Consider the following 18,491-nt stretch of genomic DNA (forward strand, 5'->3'; position numbering starts at 1 on the left):
AAAGGTGAACGGTCAGACTAGAGGGAGGTTACTAATGGAGTTCGTCAGGGATCAGTTTTGGGACCAATCTTATTTAATCTTTTTATTACTGACCTCGGCATAAAAAGTGGAGCGTGCTAATAAAGTTTGCGGATGATACAAAGCTGGGAGGTATTGCCAATTTAGAGAAGGACCGGGATATCATACAGGACGATCTGGATGACCTTGTAAACTGGAGTAATAGTAATAGGATGAAATGTAATAGTTAGAAGTGTAAGGTCATGCATTTAAGGATTAATAACAAGAATTTTAGTTCTAAGCTGGGGATGCATCAATTAGAAGTAACGGAGGAGGAAAAGGACCTTGGAGTATTGGTTGACCACAGGATGACTATGAGCCGCCAATGTGATATGGCCGTGAAAAAAGCTAATGTGGTCTTGGGATGCATCAGGCGAGGTATTTCCAGTAGCGATAAGGAGGTGTTAGGCACTGATGAGACCTCACCTGGAATACTGTGTGCAATTCTGGTCTCCCATGTTTAAGAAGGATGAATTCAAACTGGAACAGGTACAGAGAAGGGCTACTAGGATGATCCGGGGAATGGAAAACCTGTCTTATGAAAGGAGACTCAAGGAGCTTGGCTTGTTTAGCCTAACCAACAGGAGGTTGAGGGGAGATATGATTGCTCTTTATAAATATATCAGAGGGATAAATACCAGAGAGGGAGAGGAATTATTGAAGCTCAGTACCAATGTGGACACAAGAACAAATGGATATAAACTGACCATCGTGAAGTTTAGACTTGAAATTAGATGAAGGTTTCTAACCATCAGAGGAGTGAAGTTCTGGAACAGCCTTCCAAGGGAAGGGGGGCAAAAGACCTATCTGGCTTCAAGATTAAACTCGATAAGTTTATGGAGGAGGTGGTGTGATGGGATAACATGATTTTGGCAATTAATTGATCTTTAATTATTCATGGTAAATAGGCCCAATGGCCTGTGATGGGATGTTAGATGGGGTGGGATCTGAGTTACTACAGAGAATTCTTTCCTGGGTATCTGGCTGGTGAATCTTGTCCACATGCTCAGGGTTCAGCTGATCGCCATATTTGGGGTTGGGAAGGAATTTTCCTCCAGGGCAGATTGGAAGAGGCCCTGGGGGTTTTTCGCCTTCCTCTGTAGCATGGGGCACCGGTCACTTGCTGGAGGATTCTCTGCACCTTGACGTCTTTAAACCATGATTTGAGGACTTCAATAGCTCAGACATAGGTGAGAGATTTATTGCAGGAGTGGATGGGTGAGATTCTGTGGCCTGCATAGTGCAGGAGGTCAGACTAGATTATCATAATGGTCCCTTCTGACTTTAATATCTATGAATCTATCTATATCCATGAATCTATGAAAGGTGGGGCCTGCTTTCTGCATCTGGACTTGCCCTGCTCTCTCCTGTCCCATGCCCGAGGCTGGCAGGGCAGCATGATGAGCATGGCTTTGGTTTGGTTTGTTTAATGCTCACTTGGGTGTCTCTGCCATTAAGACGACAGTGCCCTAGTTAACTCAGCAGCAGAGCAGGTGCCCAGACAGCCAATGACTCGTTAAATGCCCAGCTTTACCCTCAGCTAAGTGGTCTGACATGGAATGGGAGGGGAATTGTCTGGGCCCTGCTGCCGTGGGCTGTGTGCGGGCTGTAGGGGACTGCCAGGGGCTCCCAAGCATCCCTTACCTCGGTTGTGTATGCAACCCTGGCTTGCTAATGCAGCTTTGGCTTCTTTTCCCCCTTGCCTCCTAGTTCTTGTGGGTTACACGGGGAAGTGAGGCCAGCGCGTGGCATCCAGACCCAGCTGCCCCTGTGCTGCTGTCAGGAGCCCTGCATCCCTTGGGCATCCCACGGCAGCCAGCCCTAGGGTAGACAAGGCCTTAGGGAGCAGAGCCTTGCCGAAGGGGCTCGTTTGTGGGAGACACTTACACACACATGCAAATCGTGGATGTGTGTGTGTTTGTGCATACCTGTGTGTGTGTACCTCTATGTGAATGTGTGTGTATACCTCTGAGTGAGTGGGTGTCTGAGTGGGTGTGTATACCCATGTGTGCATGTGTATACCTCTGTAAATGTGTATGTATACCTGTGTGTCTGTATACTTGTGTGTGTAAATACGTCTTGGTGTGTGTATATCTGTGTGAACGGGTGTGTGCATGCCGTGTGTGTGTGTGTATGCCGGGTGTGTGTGTGTGAATACATGTCTCTGGGTGTGTGTATACCTCTGTGTGAATGGGGGTGTGTGTACCTGTGTGCACTTGTACACGCAAGTGTGTTCTGTGCATGCATTTCCATGTGCACGTGTCTCAGGACAGGCCTGTCGTGTGCGTGTGTGCAGGGTACATTGTGTGGAGGTGCGTGTGGTGAAGATCTGAGGGCAAAGGAAGGGTCCTTGGAGACTGTCCTGTTCCCCTTCAGACCTCCCAAGGCCAGCTCTGTGCCCTGGCCCGGGTGCAGTGCATTGTGGGTAGGAACAATACCCTTTTCCTCCTGCTCTGGGCTGGGCAGGGTGCAGACCAGGCCATTTCCAGGTGGCCTCGTGTGACCCTGCTTGCGGCTGTGAGCGTCTGGTCAGGGCAGGGCGTGTTGCTCAATGCGCCAGTGGCACGGCAGCTGTAAAGAGGCTGGGTGGTCATTAGGGGAGCCGTGCATGGCAGTCTGGTGCTGGGCTTCCTGCAGTGATAATGAGCCAGGAGCCCTCCCACAACAGCTGGCACCGTGCCTCTGCCCCTCAGAGCTCAGAGCCCACGCAGAGCGGGAAGAGAGCGGCCAGGAGCAGCTCCCAGCTGAGGGACTCAGCATCCTTGGACCAGGCTGGGAGAGGGGGAAGGGGACCCCCAGATACATGTGTCGGCCCCCAGCGCCCCCCAAAGTCAGGGTGCTGGGAGACAGAGACCAGCCACAAAGTCTGGCTGTGGATCCAAACGCTCTCAGAACACCGGGGGCCAGTGCAGGCCCTGAACCACAGGGGCTCCCAGGGTGGGGTGGGGGATCGGTCTCCCAGGCTCAATGCATTGGGCTCCACTTCGGCTGTCTCTGTGCAATCGGACTGGGATCAGGGCAGCCGGCAGCCACCGCGGGCCTCGGCTGAGCTGGGGTGTAACTCAGGCAGGTGACACGAACCCACCTTGAGGTGTGCTGGGTGTGGCAGTGTTCATACCCGCCCTTCCTGTCAGTGCAGAGCCCCCGCCTCTTCCCCACCTCCCACCCCCCCAAGCGAGCGCACAGAGATGTGATGGCCCAGGAGCCGTGGGGCAGCCTCATGCTGCAGAGCTGGGGTGGTCTCCACAGAGCCTGCCTTGGAGAGATGTGCTGGGTTGTGGTAGGTCAGGGGCCACGTTTGCAGAGAGGCTGTGATCTGCACACCTGGCACAGGGTGCAGATAGGTCTGGGTTTACCTGGCAGAGGATGCAGGAGGGGGGTGTGGATGCCTGGCAGAGGGGCCTGGGCATACCTGGCAGAGGAGCCTGGCAGTGCCTGCAGAGGGGCATTGGACTGCCTGGCAGAGGGGCCTGGGTGCATGCTGTTAGGATGGGGCCTCTGGCAGAGGGTCCCCAAGGGTCCCCAAGCGGGTGCCACTTTCCAAGTTCCCTCTCTCCAGTCCCAGCCGTGCTTGGGGTGGGCCGGGGCTCGATCCCTGGACAACTCTGCTGGCTCCGACAAGTGAGGATCAAGGGGGAGCTTGCCCCCCCGCCCCCATGGGGGTAGTGGGATTCAGTCGCATGTGAGTGCCCTGGCTGACACTCCCGTCCCTGCTCTGACCTGAGGGTGCGGGTGGCACCACTGAGCCCTGTCAGCCCTGCTTGCCTTTTTAATGGATCAAACCAATGGCACACAAAGCTCTCGCCAGCCTCTAGCCCTCTCCAGCTGCACCACTGACTTGCTTCAAACTTGGCTTGTTTTGTAGATCTTCTTCAGACCCAAGAACCCTGGCAGGTCTGCTTGGGCTGGGCCTTACTGGGCCTTACTGGGCCTAAGGGTGCGGGGGAGATTCTGGTTGGCACGAAAGATTAATGAACAATTTCTTCTGCTGTAAAAGAGTCCATGTTTTAAGGCACAAGCACAGGAAGCAGAGCTGGGGCTGAGCTTTCCCCTTGCCTGCAGATCCTGAGTACTTGGTGTCTCAGGGCGGTGGGTTTTGTACACAGATCCTGTGGATTGCACAGCGCTTTGGGAGCTGACTGTTCTTACTGGAGTTCTACTATCTGGGGTCCACCCAGGCCAGCGGGAGCAAAGTGAGCAATGAATCTCCTCTGGGTCTGGGCCACTGGGGTCAGAGGCATAGCCAGTGACTTGGGCACTGAGCCCAGGGACTGCTGGGCAGGGCTCTCATGCCCTTCCCCCTCTCCCCCGCCCCCCGGCCATCCCTGTGCTAATCACACTGGCAGGAAAACATTCTCAGCAGGAAATCCGCTTCCCGTTCTGTCCAGCCACTTCCCTGCAAAGAGAGCTCTGTGCTTAGCTAGCCCAGCACCCTGTGCATGGTCCTGTCCACTTCCTGGGGCGAAGCCAGTCCCAGGAGTCTCTCCCTGCAGAGGGCAGGGCACCAGCGCTGTTACGGAGAATATCTAGCATGCCAGGGGTCCCAGGGACATGCGCCCACCTCGGGGCGGCACACAGCAGCTTCGAACAGCCATGCACACAACATGAGCTACACTGAGTTCTTCTTCATGTATGGGAAATGTATTCAGAGTGTCACAGCTAAATACAAGATAGAACGCATTGTTTAGCATAAGTAGTTAGTACATATTTCAAGGGACCATTCAAGGTGAAGTGGCCTGTAAACACCCCTGCAGACACAGGGAAGAAAGGAACAGAGAGGAGAAAAATAAGAAATTAAAAAGACAGTTGTTAGTGGGGCGGATATCTGATTGTTGTAATAAGCCATGAATCCAATGTGTCTGTTGAGTCTATGATTTTTAGTGTCTAGTCATGAATTTAAGCTCCCGGGCTCGTCTTTTGAAGGTGTTGTACAAGTGTGAGAGTGATACAGTGATTGTTTTGTGAAAAGTGTTGGCCCATGGGTGAGAGGGTGTTTTTGTCTGTGTGAGTTCATTCGAGAGCGCAGTGATTGTCTGGCTTCACTCACCTAGTTGTTTTTGTTTGGGGCATTCCGTGCACTGGCTGAGGTACACCACACGTTGTGACAGGCATGGATGGGTAGGACCTATGGATCTTGAAAGGTGTATTGTGGGAAATGATAATCGCAGCAGTGGAGCTACATTTTCAGGTTTTGCATCTGTTGTTCTGACAGGGTTTGGTGCGGCTTTGAGTTGGTGGGTCCTGGACTGTGGGGAGCTTGCTACTGATGAGGAGCTTGGCGAGGTTGGGGGGTTGTTTGAAGGCCAGAAGAGGGGGTTCAGGAAAGATTTATTTCAGGATGGGGTCCCCATCGAGTATGGGTTGTAATTGTTTAATGATACCCCCTCTAGGTTCCAGTGAAGAGTGGTAGGTGACCACTAGGGGTGTGTGGTCAGAAGGGGTTTTATTTCCGTATTGAAGGTTCTCTCTGGAAATGTGGGTGGCCCATTCCTTGATGCGATCTTCTCAAGATGGCGTCTCCTTGTTTGGTGAAGGCGATTTTAAGTGTGTTAAGGTGTATATCCGTGACTTTCTCCTCCAAGCATATTCTGTGGTATCTGAGTGCCTGGCTGTAGCTACAAGATTTCTTGATGTGTTTGGGGTGGTTACCAGATCTGTGGGATAAGTGTGGTGATCTATGGGATTCTTGTATATATCTGTAGGGTTGCATAGGTGAAGCTGACTGTGGTGTCCAGGAAGTTGAGGCTAGTGTGGGAGTCTTCCAGAGAGAGTTTAATGGAAGCATGGTGGTTGCTGAAGTTGTGGTAGAAATCTATGAGGGAGTTTAGATGTTCTGTCCAGAACATGAAAATATCATTGATGTTTTTCAGGTTTCGTGGTGCATTTGTCCAGGAGATACATTCTTCCTCAAGGTGGCCCATGAAGACCATGGCCTACTGGGGAGCCATCCTAGTACCGTTGGCTGTTCCCATGGTTCGGACAAAGTGTTTGTTGTTGAATGTAAAATGGTTATGGGTGAGGATGAAATGGATGAGTCTGGTGCTGTTTTGGGGGTGGTATCTGAGGGGTGTCTATTATCTTGTAGATAGTTGAGGCAGGCAGTGATGCTGTCATTGTGAGGGTTGTTGGTGTATAGGGAGGTGACATGCATGGTAGCGAGGATGGTGTTCTGAGGAAGGTTATTAATGTTGCAGAGTTTCTGGAAGAAGCCAGTTGTGTCCTGGACAGGGTGGATTTAATTTAAATCAAAATGATTTAAATCATGATTTAAATCACTAGTCAGGAAGACTTGATTTAATCATGGTTTTCTACATAAAAGTGCATTCTTGTTGGTTGTTATAGCCTTAATACATATTCTTCACAACTCAGAGATAGATGTAGGTTTCATTTTTAGAAGGTACACACTGTACATTTTCAAACAGTGATTTATTTTGAAAACTTTTCAGATTAGTTTTACAGCAAAATCAGAAAATGAATGATTGTTTAGCTATTTCATTTCCAAAGGGAATTGAAGCAGATATTTATGAAGTTATTGGGAGGTGAACTATCTCCAATTCAACAGGTTAATCATTAATATTTGGAGGATTTTCTTGCCATGCTGTATTAGGAGGAGAACATCACCAGACAGACATTTAAATTGTTTTATTTAACTAAAACAACAACGTTAAGTATTCTGGATTTTTTTCTTCAACAGCAAACATATAATATTTTAACAAAACAAGCATATGTCCCTCGCGTCTCACATTTCTCTCCAGACTTCTTTTCCTTGTCCAGATCTATTCCGCCCCCAACAATCTTCTATTCATTGAACTTTTTGAAACTTTGCACTTTTAGAGAGAGGTAAGGGATTGACTTTGTGTACACAAATTTGCAGAGGCACAATAGAGTTGAGGTCTGTTATTTCTCACCTCTATATAATATTTATTTATTTAAAAACATTTTTGCTGTTAACAAGCATGTTACCTCTGGGGAGACAAATCCACAGTTTGAGAACTGCAAAACTAAGCATCTCTGATGGTATCTTCTAGACTGAGCACTGAGTCCCATTGGGTAGAGAGAAAGATTAACCTAAATAATCTATACAGAAGCCTGTGGAACCCCATAAAATGGGGTCCGTAATCCATGAACTATTGGAACTCATTTACAAAACTTTTCTTAAACGTTACATGAATATATTGTCTCATACTATAGAATTATAATTTATAATCCCTATTCCATGATGAGATATCTTTGAGCTATAGTGTATCTTAATTAAAACTATCTTTAGATAGGTTTTTTTCCTCAAAAAGCATTTTATCAAAAAAATCCAATTTAAGTAAAAAAAAAAATCCAATTTTTTTTTTTTTTTTTTTTTTTTAATAATTGATTTTTGTCCACCTTGGTCCTGGAGGAAGCCAGCCCTTTGTGTGGTGAGTGGTCCGAGGATGGTTCTATGAGTCCCCATATTCCTTCAGCAAGGATTCCATGGCCAGATATGATGGGTCTGCCTGGGGTCCCTTGTCTGTAGAAGGTCTCTGGGATGGGTTTGTGGGGATGAGGTTGTCGAGTTTCTCTTGGAGTTGTTTGGGGAAAGATTCGATGATATCCCTTAAATTCCTGGGTGGACTGTGGTGTGGGGTCTCTGAGTTCTTTATGGCAGGTGGTATTGGAGAGTTGTTGCTTGGCCTTGTTGCTGTAGTCATCGCGGTTGAGGACTGTGATGGCGCCCCTTTGTTTGCTGGTTTGTTCACTGTGTGGTGGTTGAATTTCAGGGACTGTGTAGCTGGAGAGATTGTGCCCGCAGTTTGGTCTGCTGCTATTTAGTGCCATCTAGTGACGCCAGGGTGAAAAGCAGGCAGGAAAACCCAAAGCAAGCTCCAATACCATTGTGGTGTAGGGTCAAACTGGGGTGTCGGGGCGGTGGGGGAGGAGCTGTTTGTTTGCTAGCGAGAGTCCGTACGTGCGCTGTTTATTACAGCCCGTGCCTGGCTGGTATGATTGCCTCAAATCCTGTGCAGTTCTTTTCTGTTGACATGAGGCCTGACCCCTGCACTCTAGGAGGGGGCTGGAGAATAACAGCTGGCACTGTCCATCCCTAGAGCCCAAAGTGCCTTGCAAAGCCAGGACAGCCCAGAATCCCCATGCTACAGAGGGGAAACTGAGGCACCCAGTGAGCAGTGGCAGAGCTGGGAACAGAACCCAGCTTTCCTGGCTCATGGTCTGGTGCCTGGTGTCAGGCCATGCTGCTGCTTCAGGCGTTGGGTTAGAGGCTGGTTGGTGGGCAGGGAGGGAGGGGATGTGGGCTGGAGCCAAGGTCCGTGACTCAGGGCACCAGGGTTTTGTTCCCAGCTGAATCATCCATTTATCATATGACCTTGGGCAGGTCCCAACCCCTATCTGCCTCAGTTTCCCCCTCCTAGCATGGGGATAACAACACTGACACCACCACCACAGCCAGGCTTAACTTGCCCTTGATGAAGGGCTGTGTCCCAGGTGAGCACATCGGGGCCTTGGGCTCCGGGCTTGCAGCTCACCCTTGGCTGGGGAAGGATGAGAGGGTCTGGGGAGCTGCAGCCCGTGTCTCACCCCTCCTCTCCTCTCTGCAGCCACCTCTAACTTGGACCTGGAGAGCAAGAAAACGCCCCACTCCAAATTGCCATGGCAACAGCCCGTGAATGTGTTCCTGGCTGCGGGCAGGTCGCCCTGCGTGGAGGAGCTGCACCAGGAGGCCCAGTTCAATCTCCAGAGCTTGCTGCAAGGTACCCCGCGCCGAGGGGAGGGCTGGGGCTGCCGGGCTGGCTCTCGGCCAAGACACACCCATGGCATGCAGGTACAGGCTGTTTCCGCAGCTCCTGCCATGCAGGGGACAGCAGAGAGCAGACTGTCCCATTGCTGACAGGAGGGGAGGGGAGAGCAGGGAGCAGAGTGATCCTTGGGGTGGGGGAAACAGGGAGCAGACTGACCCATCGGACACAGGAGGGAAGGGGGAAGCAGGGAGCAGAGTGACCCATGGGGAGGGGGGCAGGAAGCAGATTGACCCATTGCACACAGGGGGGAAGAGGGGAGCAGGGAACAGACTGACCCATTGCTGACAGGAGAAGGTGGAGTGCTCCCTTCCCCCTGTCCTCTTGTGAGATTGGCATCAGCTGCTCCCTCCTCTCATCCCCCCCAAACCCTCCAGACCCTCCTGCAGGGTGTGGGGCCATGTGGGTCTGTTAGAAACACGTGGGTCCCAGCGAGAGCCACTTCCTCCAGCCAGGGTAGTTGTCTGGTTCCTCTGCCTGTTAAAGCACGTGGCTTACTAGCTGAGGAGGAAGAATACCCGCTTGGGGCTGGTGCCCAGAGGCCAGAAGCCGTGTCCAGGCCCTGGCACTCCCCCTGTGCAGCTGCACGAGGCCCACCAATTCTCAGGAGCTGCCGCCGCCCCCAGAGAGACCTAGGAGCACCTGAAGCAGTGGCTCCCATGTGCATTGCTGCAGGCACCTGTCCAGCGCCCTGGGGCCGGGCAGCCAGGCAGCACTAGGCCAGGCCCTGCCTCACACAGCTCCAGTGGTGACACAAATACAGGCCTGGGGACGGGAGGATGAGGTGTCCAGCACAGGCAGCGAGCAGAGGTTTGCCCGCAGCAGGGCTGCCAGCTAACCAGGCTGGGCAGCGCTTTGTGGAGCACTTGGGAGCAGCTGGGAGCTCCTCTGGGCTCTTCTCCCCATGTGCGAGGGGGGGGCAGAGAGCAGGGCCCCATTGCTGTGCAAGGGGCCCAGAGAGTGCATTATTGGCACATGCCCAGTGCATGTCCCACTAGCCTTTGGCTCAGCACTGGGGTGGAGAGGGCAGAGCGCATCCCAAACCGCCAACTGTGGAAATGCCCTGGCTGCTTGTATTTCAGAGGAGTATGAGGAGCAGTACACAGAGGCCAGGGTCACTGGTCAGACCTTCAGGAACGCCAGCCACCTGCCCCTGGACGCACCCCCTGAGCCCTCTCCCAGGGCCCTGCCCGCCAAGCGCCTGGAGTTCGTGTTTATGGTGAGTCCATCTCTGTACAGAGAGAAACCCAAGGCACTGTGTCTCAGCAGCCTTCCTGCGGCCATGGGCTCGGGGACACAGGGTACCAACTCTGCCTGAGGTCACCCAGAGAGGTTACTGCAGAGCAATAGATGGGGCGGGGAAGGGGGGGTTGTGATTCGGGAGTGAGAGGCATCGGCAGAGCTGATGGTAGGGGAGAGCGACAGGCTGGGGTAGCTGGGGGCTGTGGGTCAGGAGTGAGGGGCACTGGCAAAGCTGGCCCTGAGCTGGGATTGCTGGGGACTGCGGGTCGGGAGTGGCACAGGAGGGAAGGATAATCCTGCCTACAAGGTTTTTGACTCAAGCCATCACTTAGTCCCTCATTCTGAGCACTAGATTCCTCCACACACACACAGTCACTCCTGCTCCCCACATGCCCCCCTTTCTCCCCCACGCTCCCACAATCCCTCCCTTCCCACCTTCCCCACACTTGTTATCACCCCACCAGGACACTGGTGTCTCAATCCATTTCCTTTGTTCCCTGACAGCCCGCGGCCCGGCGAGTGAATGAGGATGAGGCCACCACACTGGGTGTGAGGCCCCCAGAGCCATTCCTGAGCCTGCCCACCACCCCAGACAAGCAGCCGGCCTGGACCCGAGCCTTCCCTCTGCCCACCGTGGAGGAGAAGAGGTGGCACCAATCCTGCTCCACCCAAGCCAACATTGTCCCCATCAATGTCTCTGGTAGGGCTGTGCCCCTTCCAGGCCCCCTGGGAAGCATGTGTAGGAGCATGGGGGGGCAAGGGGTTAAATCTGTCCAGTCAGCTCCCAGCAGCGGCGCTGGGGTTCTGCAGCCTGCACAGGGCGGCTGTGGGCACAGCACTGGCTGGCTTTGAGCCCCGGGCGCTGTGATGCCACCGCCAGGGAAAGTGCAAAGGTCCTGTAAAACCAAAATGCAGCGCTGTGGGGAGGCAGGGCCAGGCACAGGGAGGTGGGGCTGGCCTGCAGCAATGTGAGGAGGCAGGGACAGGCACAGGGAGGCGGGGCTAGGCTGCAGGGATGTGGGGAGGCAGAGCCAGGCCCAGGGAGGCAAGGGTGGCCTGCAGTGATGCTATTGGCCCACATGTGCTGTGGGTTATACAGAGGCCGGGATCATGTTCAGTAGCCAGGCCGAGGAGAGCCCTCAGGGGGCAGTTTGCAGGGCAGCATTTCTGTGCTTTGTTCATGTATTTTACCACCCGTAACATCACCCTTCATTTTTGACCGGCTAGCCACATCATTAAGTTAATCCAGTCTCATCTGCATCATCTAACGAGTATCTCTGAGCTAACCGGTCAGTGTGTTTTGTTGTCACCTTGGTTCTCCCAGTGCTTGGGATCCATCCATCTGTGCAAGGGAACTCATGTGTTCGGCAGGAACACGAGGCTGTAGGGCCCTGGCTGCGGGCAGCAGCTCCGCTCAGTGTGGGGTCTTCAGCAGCACCAAACTACCTGGCTTCTGGAGGAAACTAGCCCCCCCACCCCCCATGCCCTCCTCCCCAGGCACTGCGTGAGCACTCTGCCCCACAGCTGGCTGGGAGGACTCATACCCCTGCACCCTCCCGCTGGCCTCCCTAGCAATGTCCAGGCTGCCATAAGGCCCTGCTGGAGATCAGGCTGGAGCTGCACGAGGCCTGCAAGGAGCCCCAGAGGAGCTTGCTGAGCCCCCTGACTCCTCCCTTCACACCTCATCGGACGCCTGGAGCCAGGCCCTCAGCCCGGCCCAGGGGGCTCTGAGCTGTGTGGTCAGAGCCCCTCTTGTGGGGAGAACCTGCAGAGCATGTCTCTGCCCGTTTGTCACTGGGCTGCCCCTGAGCCCTCCTGCCCAGCACCAGGGTCCCCAAGCTGGGGGGATGGGTCTCAGTGGCTTCCGATACATTGTGTCTCCACCAGCGTGTCTCCGTTGTCTCTGTATTCCCCCTGGCTGGCTTGCCCAGCAGCATGTGTGAGGCCCCCCTGGAGTCATTTACCCATCCATCACGCCATCTCTCTCCAAAGGCCTGCGTTTCGCTGCTAACCAGCCCCTCTCCCTGAGCACCAACTTGCTCCTGGCATCGACCCCTCAGCTGCCTGGCCAGTCACCAGCAGCCCGGGGGTGGGTAGGGGGGAGAAATGCGGCTGCACGCCAGGGGTGACCTGCTTCTCTGGCGCTGCCATTGCTGGCCCTTGGCAGGCACAGCCCCCTCAGGCAGCACTGCCTGGCCATGCCCAAGAGTGACCCTCCCCCACCCATTGGAGCCTGCCCTGGGCCACCAGGGCTGCCTCCCGGAGCAGAGAGCAGGGGCTGGCCTGACCACCTGCCCCCTTTGTCCAGCAGGCAATTATAAAATGGCCATTGGCTTGCCACCTAGGGAGATGGGATGTGGGCGCCTGCCCCAAAGTCCAGTACTCCAAACCGTGGGTGAGGGCCGCTTGCTGACACACACCTGAGCTCGATGCCATAGGGAGCCAGCAGTGCCCTTTCCAGTGGGACGAGGCCTTGGTTTCTAGCCCTGTGGCTTGTGACCTGGTGTCTGCCCTGTCAGCGCCTTTCTGGGGATCTACATACTCCTCTCCCGAGGCCATGCAGTGGGGCCCATGAGAGTCGGGCACTTCCAGATAATGCCCATAAACACTCTCTGGCTGAGTGACAGATCTGCAGAGCGGCTTGTCTGGAGTCCCTGGCGAAAGCAGAGTGGGGGTGGGCAGACAGCATGTGGGTGACCCACAGGACTCCCCTGGAGTATATCACTCATGACCGATGCACACGTCCCAAGCACAGGCCCAAAACGCTATACCCCGTCTCTGCCTCACACTCACACATGTGTAAATACATACATAAGTGACCACACTCCTTGTTCTGTGAGTGTCCCCACCCCTGGCCACATGTGCTGCCCTGCAGCCTGCCTGGCTCCAGGACAGCAGCCCACTGTCTGTGTTGCTGTGCTGGTGCTTGCAGTTTCCTAGTGTGACCCCCCACCATGCCTGGGACCTTCCCAAACACCACTCATGAACCCTGGAACCCCCTCCCTACCCGGGCCTCGCCCCACGGCTGCCTGCGTGCTCCAGCATAGAGCCCTCGTGCTCACGCAGGAACGGGAACAATGCGGGGGAAAGGGCAGAGCCCTTTGTTATAAACCCCAAGAGCCAAATTCACTTTAGTACAACGCAGCCTTAGGCAAGCGAGTTGGGGAGCTAACGCAGGGAGAAGGTGGCCTGAGTAGCTGGGCCAGGGCCGGACCAGGCGTTCTCCATGCCCCCTGCTTGCTGCCATGTACAGTGTGTTTGTTTTGGCTACAGGACAGCTCTTTGATAGGCACGCGAGTGCGCGGCACTCCTTGTTTAACACTGAGACCGCGGTGAACCCCAAATCCACGCTGCGGCGGAGACGGACCATTATCGGATTCCCTAACCTCGCGCTGCGAGACCAAGGTGACAACGACAACTGTACAGCTTCTCTCCCCTGTCCCAGGCTAGAGAGCACTCAGGGACTGCCAGGAACGTGGCTCCTAAGGGCAGGTGTCCCCAGGCCATGCTAGGGGCCATGCAGCCAGAGCCGACTGCAGGCCACCCTCATTTGTAGGCAGGGCCACTCCTGCTGCCTGAGATGTGCTAGCTGAAGGAGCAGCCTGGGGCTCCACACAGAGCCTTGGTTTACCACCCTAGGGAGCTCAGGCCAGGCTGGGCAGCTTAGAGATCTAATCAGCCTTTCCAGCTCTGAGGCTAGGCAGCCAGAACCCCTCTTTCAGGGGCATGTCCTCCATTTTCCTGGCTGCCCCTGTCCAGGAGGGGGATCCCAGGAGCTACAGCCTGACACCCTGAGCTGGGGAGCAGGGCTGGCTGGTCCATCATGAAGGGGCCTGGAACAGGTGCCCGGGGTGGGATTCCTGGCCTTGCTGGTGCCTTGCCATGTGACCGTGGGCCAATCATTTGGGCCCACGTTTTCTGAAGTGCCCACTAGTTCTCAGGGCCCTGGGTGCGGGTGCGCCAGGTGAGTGCCAGAGGCCTGGCTGGAGGGTGCTGAGCACTGGCAGAGGTGAGTGTGCAGCTCCTCTTAGATCTGAGCACTGGGGAGCTCAGGCTGGGGACGGAGTTCAGAGTCTGCTGCCCTGATGGCCCTTGGTTTGCAGCATCGGCTCCCCGCTGGATTTGCTAGTGCAGTTGCTGGGAGTGCTAGGGGAGTTGTTGCCAGGAAGCCAGTGCTTTTGTTCTGGGCTCACACGCGCCTGACAGCTCGTCTGTGAAATGCTCTCTCTTGACAAGCGATTAGGGGTAATTTGGGCTCTGTTCACACTGGCTCTTGGAAGGGAGCGGAAGTAAAATGACAACTAGATCTCTGGTGGCACAAGCAGCTTCTTCCCCGGATTTCAGAGTAGCAGCCGTGTTAGTCTGTATTCGCAAAAAGAAAAGGAGTACTAGTGGCACCTTAGAGACTAACCAATTTATTTGAGCATAAGCTTTTGTGAGCTACAGCTCACTTCATTGGATGCATCCGATGAAGTGAGCTGTAGCTCACGAAAGCTTATGCTCAAATAAATTGGTTAGTCTCTAAGGTGCCACAAGTCCTCCTTGTCTTTCTTCCCCAGAGTCACACTTCACAGCCCTGGGGTCCAGCCTCTTCCACGACTCCAGAACAGGATGTCGGGAGCCACCCAGCAGCGCTGGCTGGTGCTAAGGAGCTGAGGGAACCTCAGGGGGTGTGTCCTGCAGCCTGGGCACAGAGAATTCCCTTTCCCTGCAGCTCAGCCCAGTCCTGGCTCTGCTCACCACCAGGGCTGGTGCTGCTGGCTGGGTTGGAATGGGCAACAGGTAGCAGGGAGGGAGGGTTCCTCTGGGATGGGAGATCGCTCACGGCTGGCCTGTACTCCATCTCAGAGGGGAGAGGCCTCGGCACCGCCCCCCAGAGAGGCCAGAAGGAGCGGCTAGCCGTGCTGTGGGCTGGCCGTTCAGGAGTGAGGAGGGCTCCCCTCTCCTAGGCACGCTGCAAGCCATGGGAAGAGAGGCTCCTTGGGTCTAATGACCTGTCCTGCTCCCCACACCTCTCAGGATAACAACATCACCCCACCCACATTGGGCTTTGTGAGGTCCAGGCCCGGCCCGGGAGGAAGCTGTAGCTGGGATTGGGACCCAGCTTGGAGACAGGAGCCTGGGGAGACAGCAGTCAGACTTCCCCACCCTACAGCCCAGGATGCACTGTGCAGAGCACTGGGTCTGGGGCTGGCACCTGCAATGCCAGTCCCTCTCCATTGTAGGCTGGGGGAAGGTTGCCTCCAGATTTGGGGCACTGCTGTTCCCCACCACCTCCAGCAGTGGCTCTGGGAGTCAGCAGTCAGGCTGGGAGTCAGCAGTCCCCAGCCGTGCATTCTGCTGCAAGGCAAGGGCTGGGCACATGCACTTTGGACCCGCATAGCCAGCTTGTCCGGACTGGAACCCACCGGTCAGATCCTCCCCAGAGGAACCCTCTGTGCAGGCTCCTAAAGCTGGTGCATCCCCAAGGGTCTGCCTGGACCCTGGGTAACAGGGTCATTCCTACAGAAACCCTGGCCTTCCACACTGTCTCCACTGCAGCTGACCGAGCAGGGCCAGGGTCTCTTGCTCCACCATGGGGGCAGGAGGACAGAGTGGGTCCCAGGCTGATTTCTGCGGAGCTGGGGGTGGGGGGATCCTCTGCCCTGACCCCAGCTCATCCATCCCCCAGTCTGCCCTCCCCCACTACTCCCCCACATGAACGCAGGACTGTGCAGAGTTGGGCACTGATGCTGCAGACGGCTGAGCCCAGCTTGGATGATTGGAGAAGGAAATTATTGCATGGAGGGTCCCTTCTGTTCAGGGCGGGCCCAGCTCTCGCTCTGTTCAGAGGCCAGACAGAGCTCAGCACCACGCTGACACCCGGTAGCAGGTCAGAGGCAGGCCAGCTGGGGCTCTGGGCGCAGAGCAGACAGGCGCCCGCCGCGTGTGGTGCGGGTAGGCGTGAGCGTGGTTCCCAGGGCTCTCCGTGGGCAGCGGGGCTCTGGGCGCAGAGCAGACAGGCGCCCGCCGCGTGTGGTGCGGGTAGGCGTGAGCGTGGTTCCCAGGGCTCTCCGTGGGCAGCGGGGCTCTGGGCGCAGAGCAGGCAGGCGCCCGCCGCGTGTGGTGCGGGTAGGCGTGAGCGTGGTTCCCAGGGCTCTCCGTGGGCAGCGGGGCTCTGGGCGCAGAGCAGACAGGCGCCCGCCGCGTGTGGTGCGGGTAGGCGTGAGCGTGGTTCCCAGGGCTCTCCGTGGGCAGCGGGGCTCTGGGCGCAGAGCAGACAGGCGCCCGCCGCGTGTGGTGCGGGTAGGCGTGAGCGTGGTTCCCAGGGCTCTCCGTGGGCAGCGGGGCTCTGGGCGCAGAGCAGACAGGCGCCCGCCGCGTGTGGTGCGGGTAGGCGTGAGCGTGGTTCCCAGGGCTCTCCGTGGGCAGCGGGGCTCTGGGCGCAGAGCAGACAGGCGCCCGCCGCGTGTGGTGCGGGTAGGCGTGAGCGTGGTTCCCAGGGCTCTCCGTGGGCAGCGGGGCTCTGGGCGCAGAGCAGACAGGCGCCCGCCGCGTGTGGTGCGGGTAGGCGTGAGCGTGGTTCCCAGGGCTCTCCGTGGGCAGCGGGGCTCTGGGCGCAGAGCAGACAGGCGCCCGCCGCATGTGGTGCGGGTAGGCGTGAGCGTGGTTCCCAGGGCTCTCCGTGGGCAGCGGGGCTCTGGGCGCAGAGCAGACAGGCGCCCGCCGCGTGTGGTGCGGGTAGGCGTGAGCGTGGTTCCCAGGGCTCTCCGTGGGCAGCGGGGCTCTGGGCGCAGAGCAGGCAGGCGCCCGCCGCGTGTGGTGCGGGTAGGCGTGAGCGTGGTTCCCAGGGCTCTCCGTGGGCAGCGGGGCTCTGGGCACAGAGCAGACAGGCGCCCGCCGCGTGTGGTGCGGGTAGGCGTGAGCGTGGTTCCCAGGGCTCTCCGTGGGCAGCGGGGCTCTGGGCGCAGAGCAGACAGGCGCCCGCCGCGTGTGGTGCGGGTAGGCGTGAGCGTGGTTCCCAGGGCTCTCCGTGGGCAGCGGGGCTCTGGGCGCAGAGCAGACAGGCGCCCGCCGCGTGTGGTGCGGGTAGGCGTGAGCGTGGTTCCCAGGGCTCTCCGTGGGCAGCGGGGCTCTGGGCGCAGAGCAGGCAGGCGCCCGCCGCGTGTGGTGCGGGTAGGCGTGAGCGTGGTTCCCAGGGCTCTCCGTGGGCAGCGGGGCTCTGGGCGCAGAGCAGGCAGGCGCCCGCCGCGTGTGGTGCGGGTAGGCGTGAGCGTGGTTCCCAGGGCTCTCCGTGGGCAGCGGGGCTCTGGGCGCAGAGCAGGCAGGCGCCCGCCGCGTGTGGTGCGGGTAGGCGTGAGCGTGGTTCCCAGGGCTCTCCGTGGGCAGCGGGGCTCTGGGCGCAGAGCAGACAGGCGCCCGCCGCGTGTGGTGCGGGTAGGCGTGAGCGTGGTTCCCAGGGCTCTCCGTGGGCAGCGGGGCTCTGGGCGCAGAGCAGACAGGCGCCCGCCGCGTGTGGTGCGGGTAGGCGTGAGCGTGGTTCCCAGGGCTCTCCGTGGGCAGCGGGGCTCTGGGCGCAGAGCAGACAGGCGCCCGCCGCGTGTGGTGCGGGTAGGCGTGAGCGTGGTTCCCAGGGCTCTCCGTGGGCAGCGGGGCTCTGGGCGCAGAGCAGACAGGCGCCCGCCGCGTGTGGTGCGGGTAGGCGTGAGCGTGGTTCCCAGGGCTCTCCGTGGGCAGCGGGGCTCTGGGCGCAGAGCAGGCAGGCGCCCGCCGCGTGTGGTGCGGGTAGGCGTGAGCGTGGTTCCCAGGGCTCTCCGTGGGCAGCGGGGCTCTGGGCGCAGAGCAGACAGGCGCCCGCCGCGTGTGGTGCGGGTAGGCGTGAGCGTGGTTCCCAGGGCTCTCCGTGGGCAGCGGGGCTCTGGGCGCAGAGCAGACAGGCGCCCGCCGCGTGTGGTGCGGGTAGGCGTGAGCGTGGTTCCCAGGGCTCTCCGTGGGCAGCGGGGCTCTGGGCGCAGAGCAGACAGGCGCCCGCCGCGTGTGGTGCGGGTAGGCGTGAGCGTGGTTCCCAGGGCTCTCCGTGGGCAGCGGGGCTCTGGGCGCAGAGCAGGCAGGCGCCCGCCGCGTGTGGTGCGGGTAGGCGTGAGCGTGGTTCCCAGGGCTCTCCGTGGGCAGCGGGGCTCTGGGCGCAGAGCAGGCAGGCGCCCGCCGCGTGTGGTGCGGGTAGGCGTGAGCGTGGTTCCCAGGGCTCTCCGTGGGCAGCGGGGCTCTGGGCGCAGAGCAGACAGGCGCCCGCCGCGTGTGGTGCGGGTAGGCGTGAGCGTGGTTCCCAGGGCTCTCCGTGGGCAGCGGGGCTCTGGGCGCAGAGCAGGCAGGCGCCCGCCGCGTGTGGTGCGGGTAGGCGTGAGCGTGGTTCCCAGGGCTCTCCGTGGG

General features: G+C 57.6%; 1 protein-coding gene across 4 annotated transcripts in view; it reads left to right on the forward strand.

The window, feature by feature from the left end:
* Window positions 1–18,491, forward strand: part of NHSL2 (NHS like 2) — a 165,030-nt gene that overhangs the window by 129,448 nt on the left and 17,091 nt on the right. For all 4 annotated transcript variants that reach the window (XM_048865104.2, XM_075132353.1, XM_048865105.2 and 1 more), the window contains exons 2-5: window positions 8,643–8,795; window positions 9,923–10,059; window positions 10,587–10,782; window positions 13,356–13,487. In XM_048865104.2, coding sequence (XP_048721061.2) covers window positions 8,643–8,795; window positions 9,923–10,059; window positions 10,587–10,782; window positions 13,356–13,487 — 618 coding nt within the window. The remainder of the gene's footprint in view (window positions 1–8,642; window positions 8,796–9,922; window positions 10,060–10,586; window positions 10,783–13,355; window positions 13,488–18,491) is intronic.

Source organism: Caretta caretta, chromosome 9, assembly GCF_965140235.1.
Source record: "Caretta caretta isolate rCarCar2 chromosome 9, rCarCar1.hap1, whole genome shotgun sequence".
Taxonomy (NCBI): Eukaryota; Metazoa; Chordata; order Testudines; family Cheloniidae; genus Caretta; species Caretta caretta.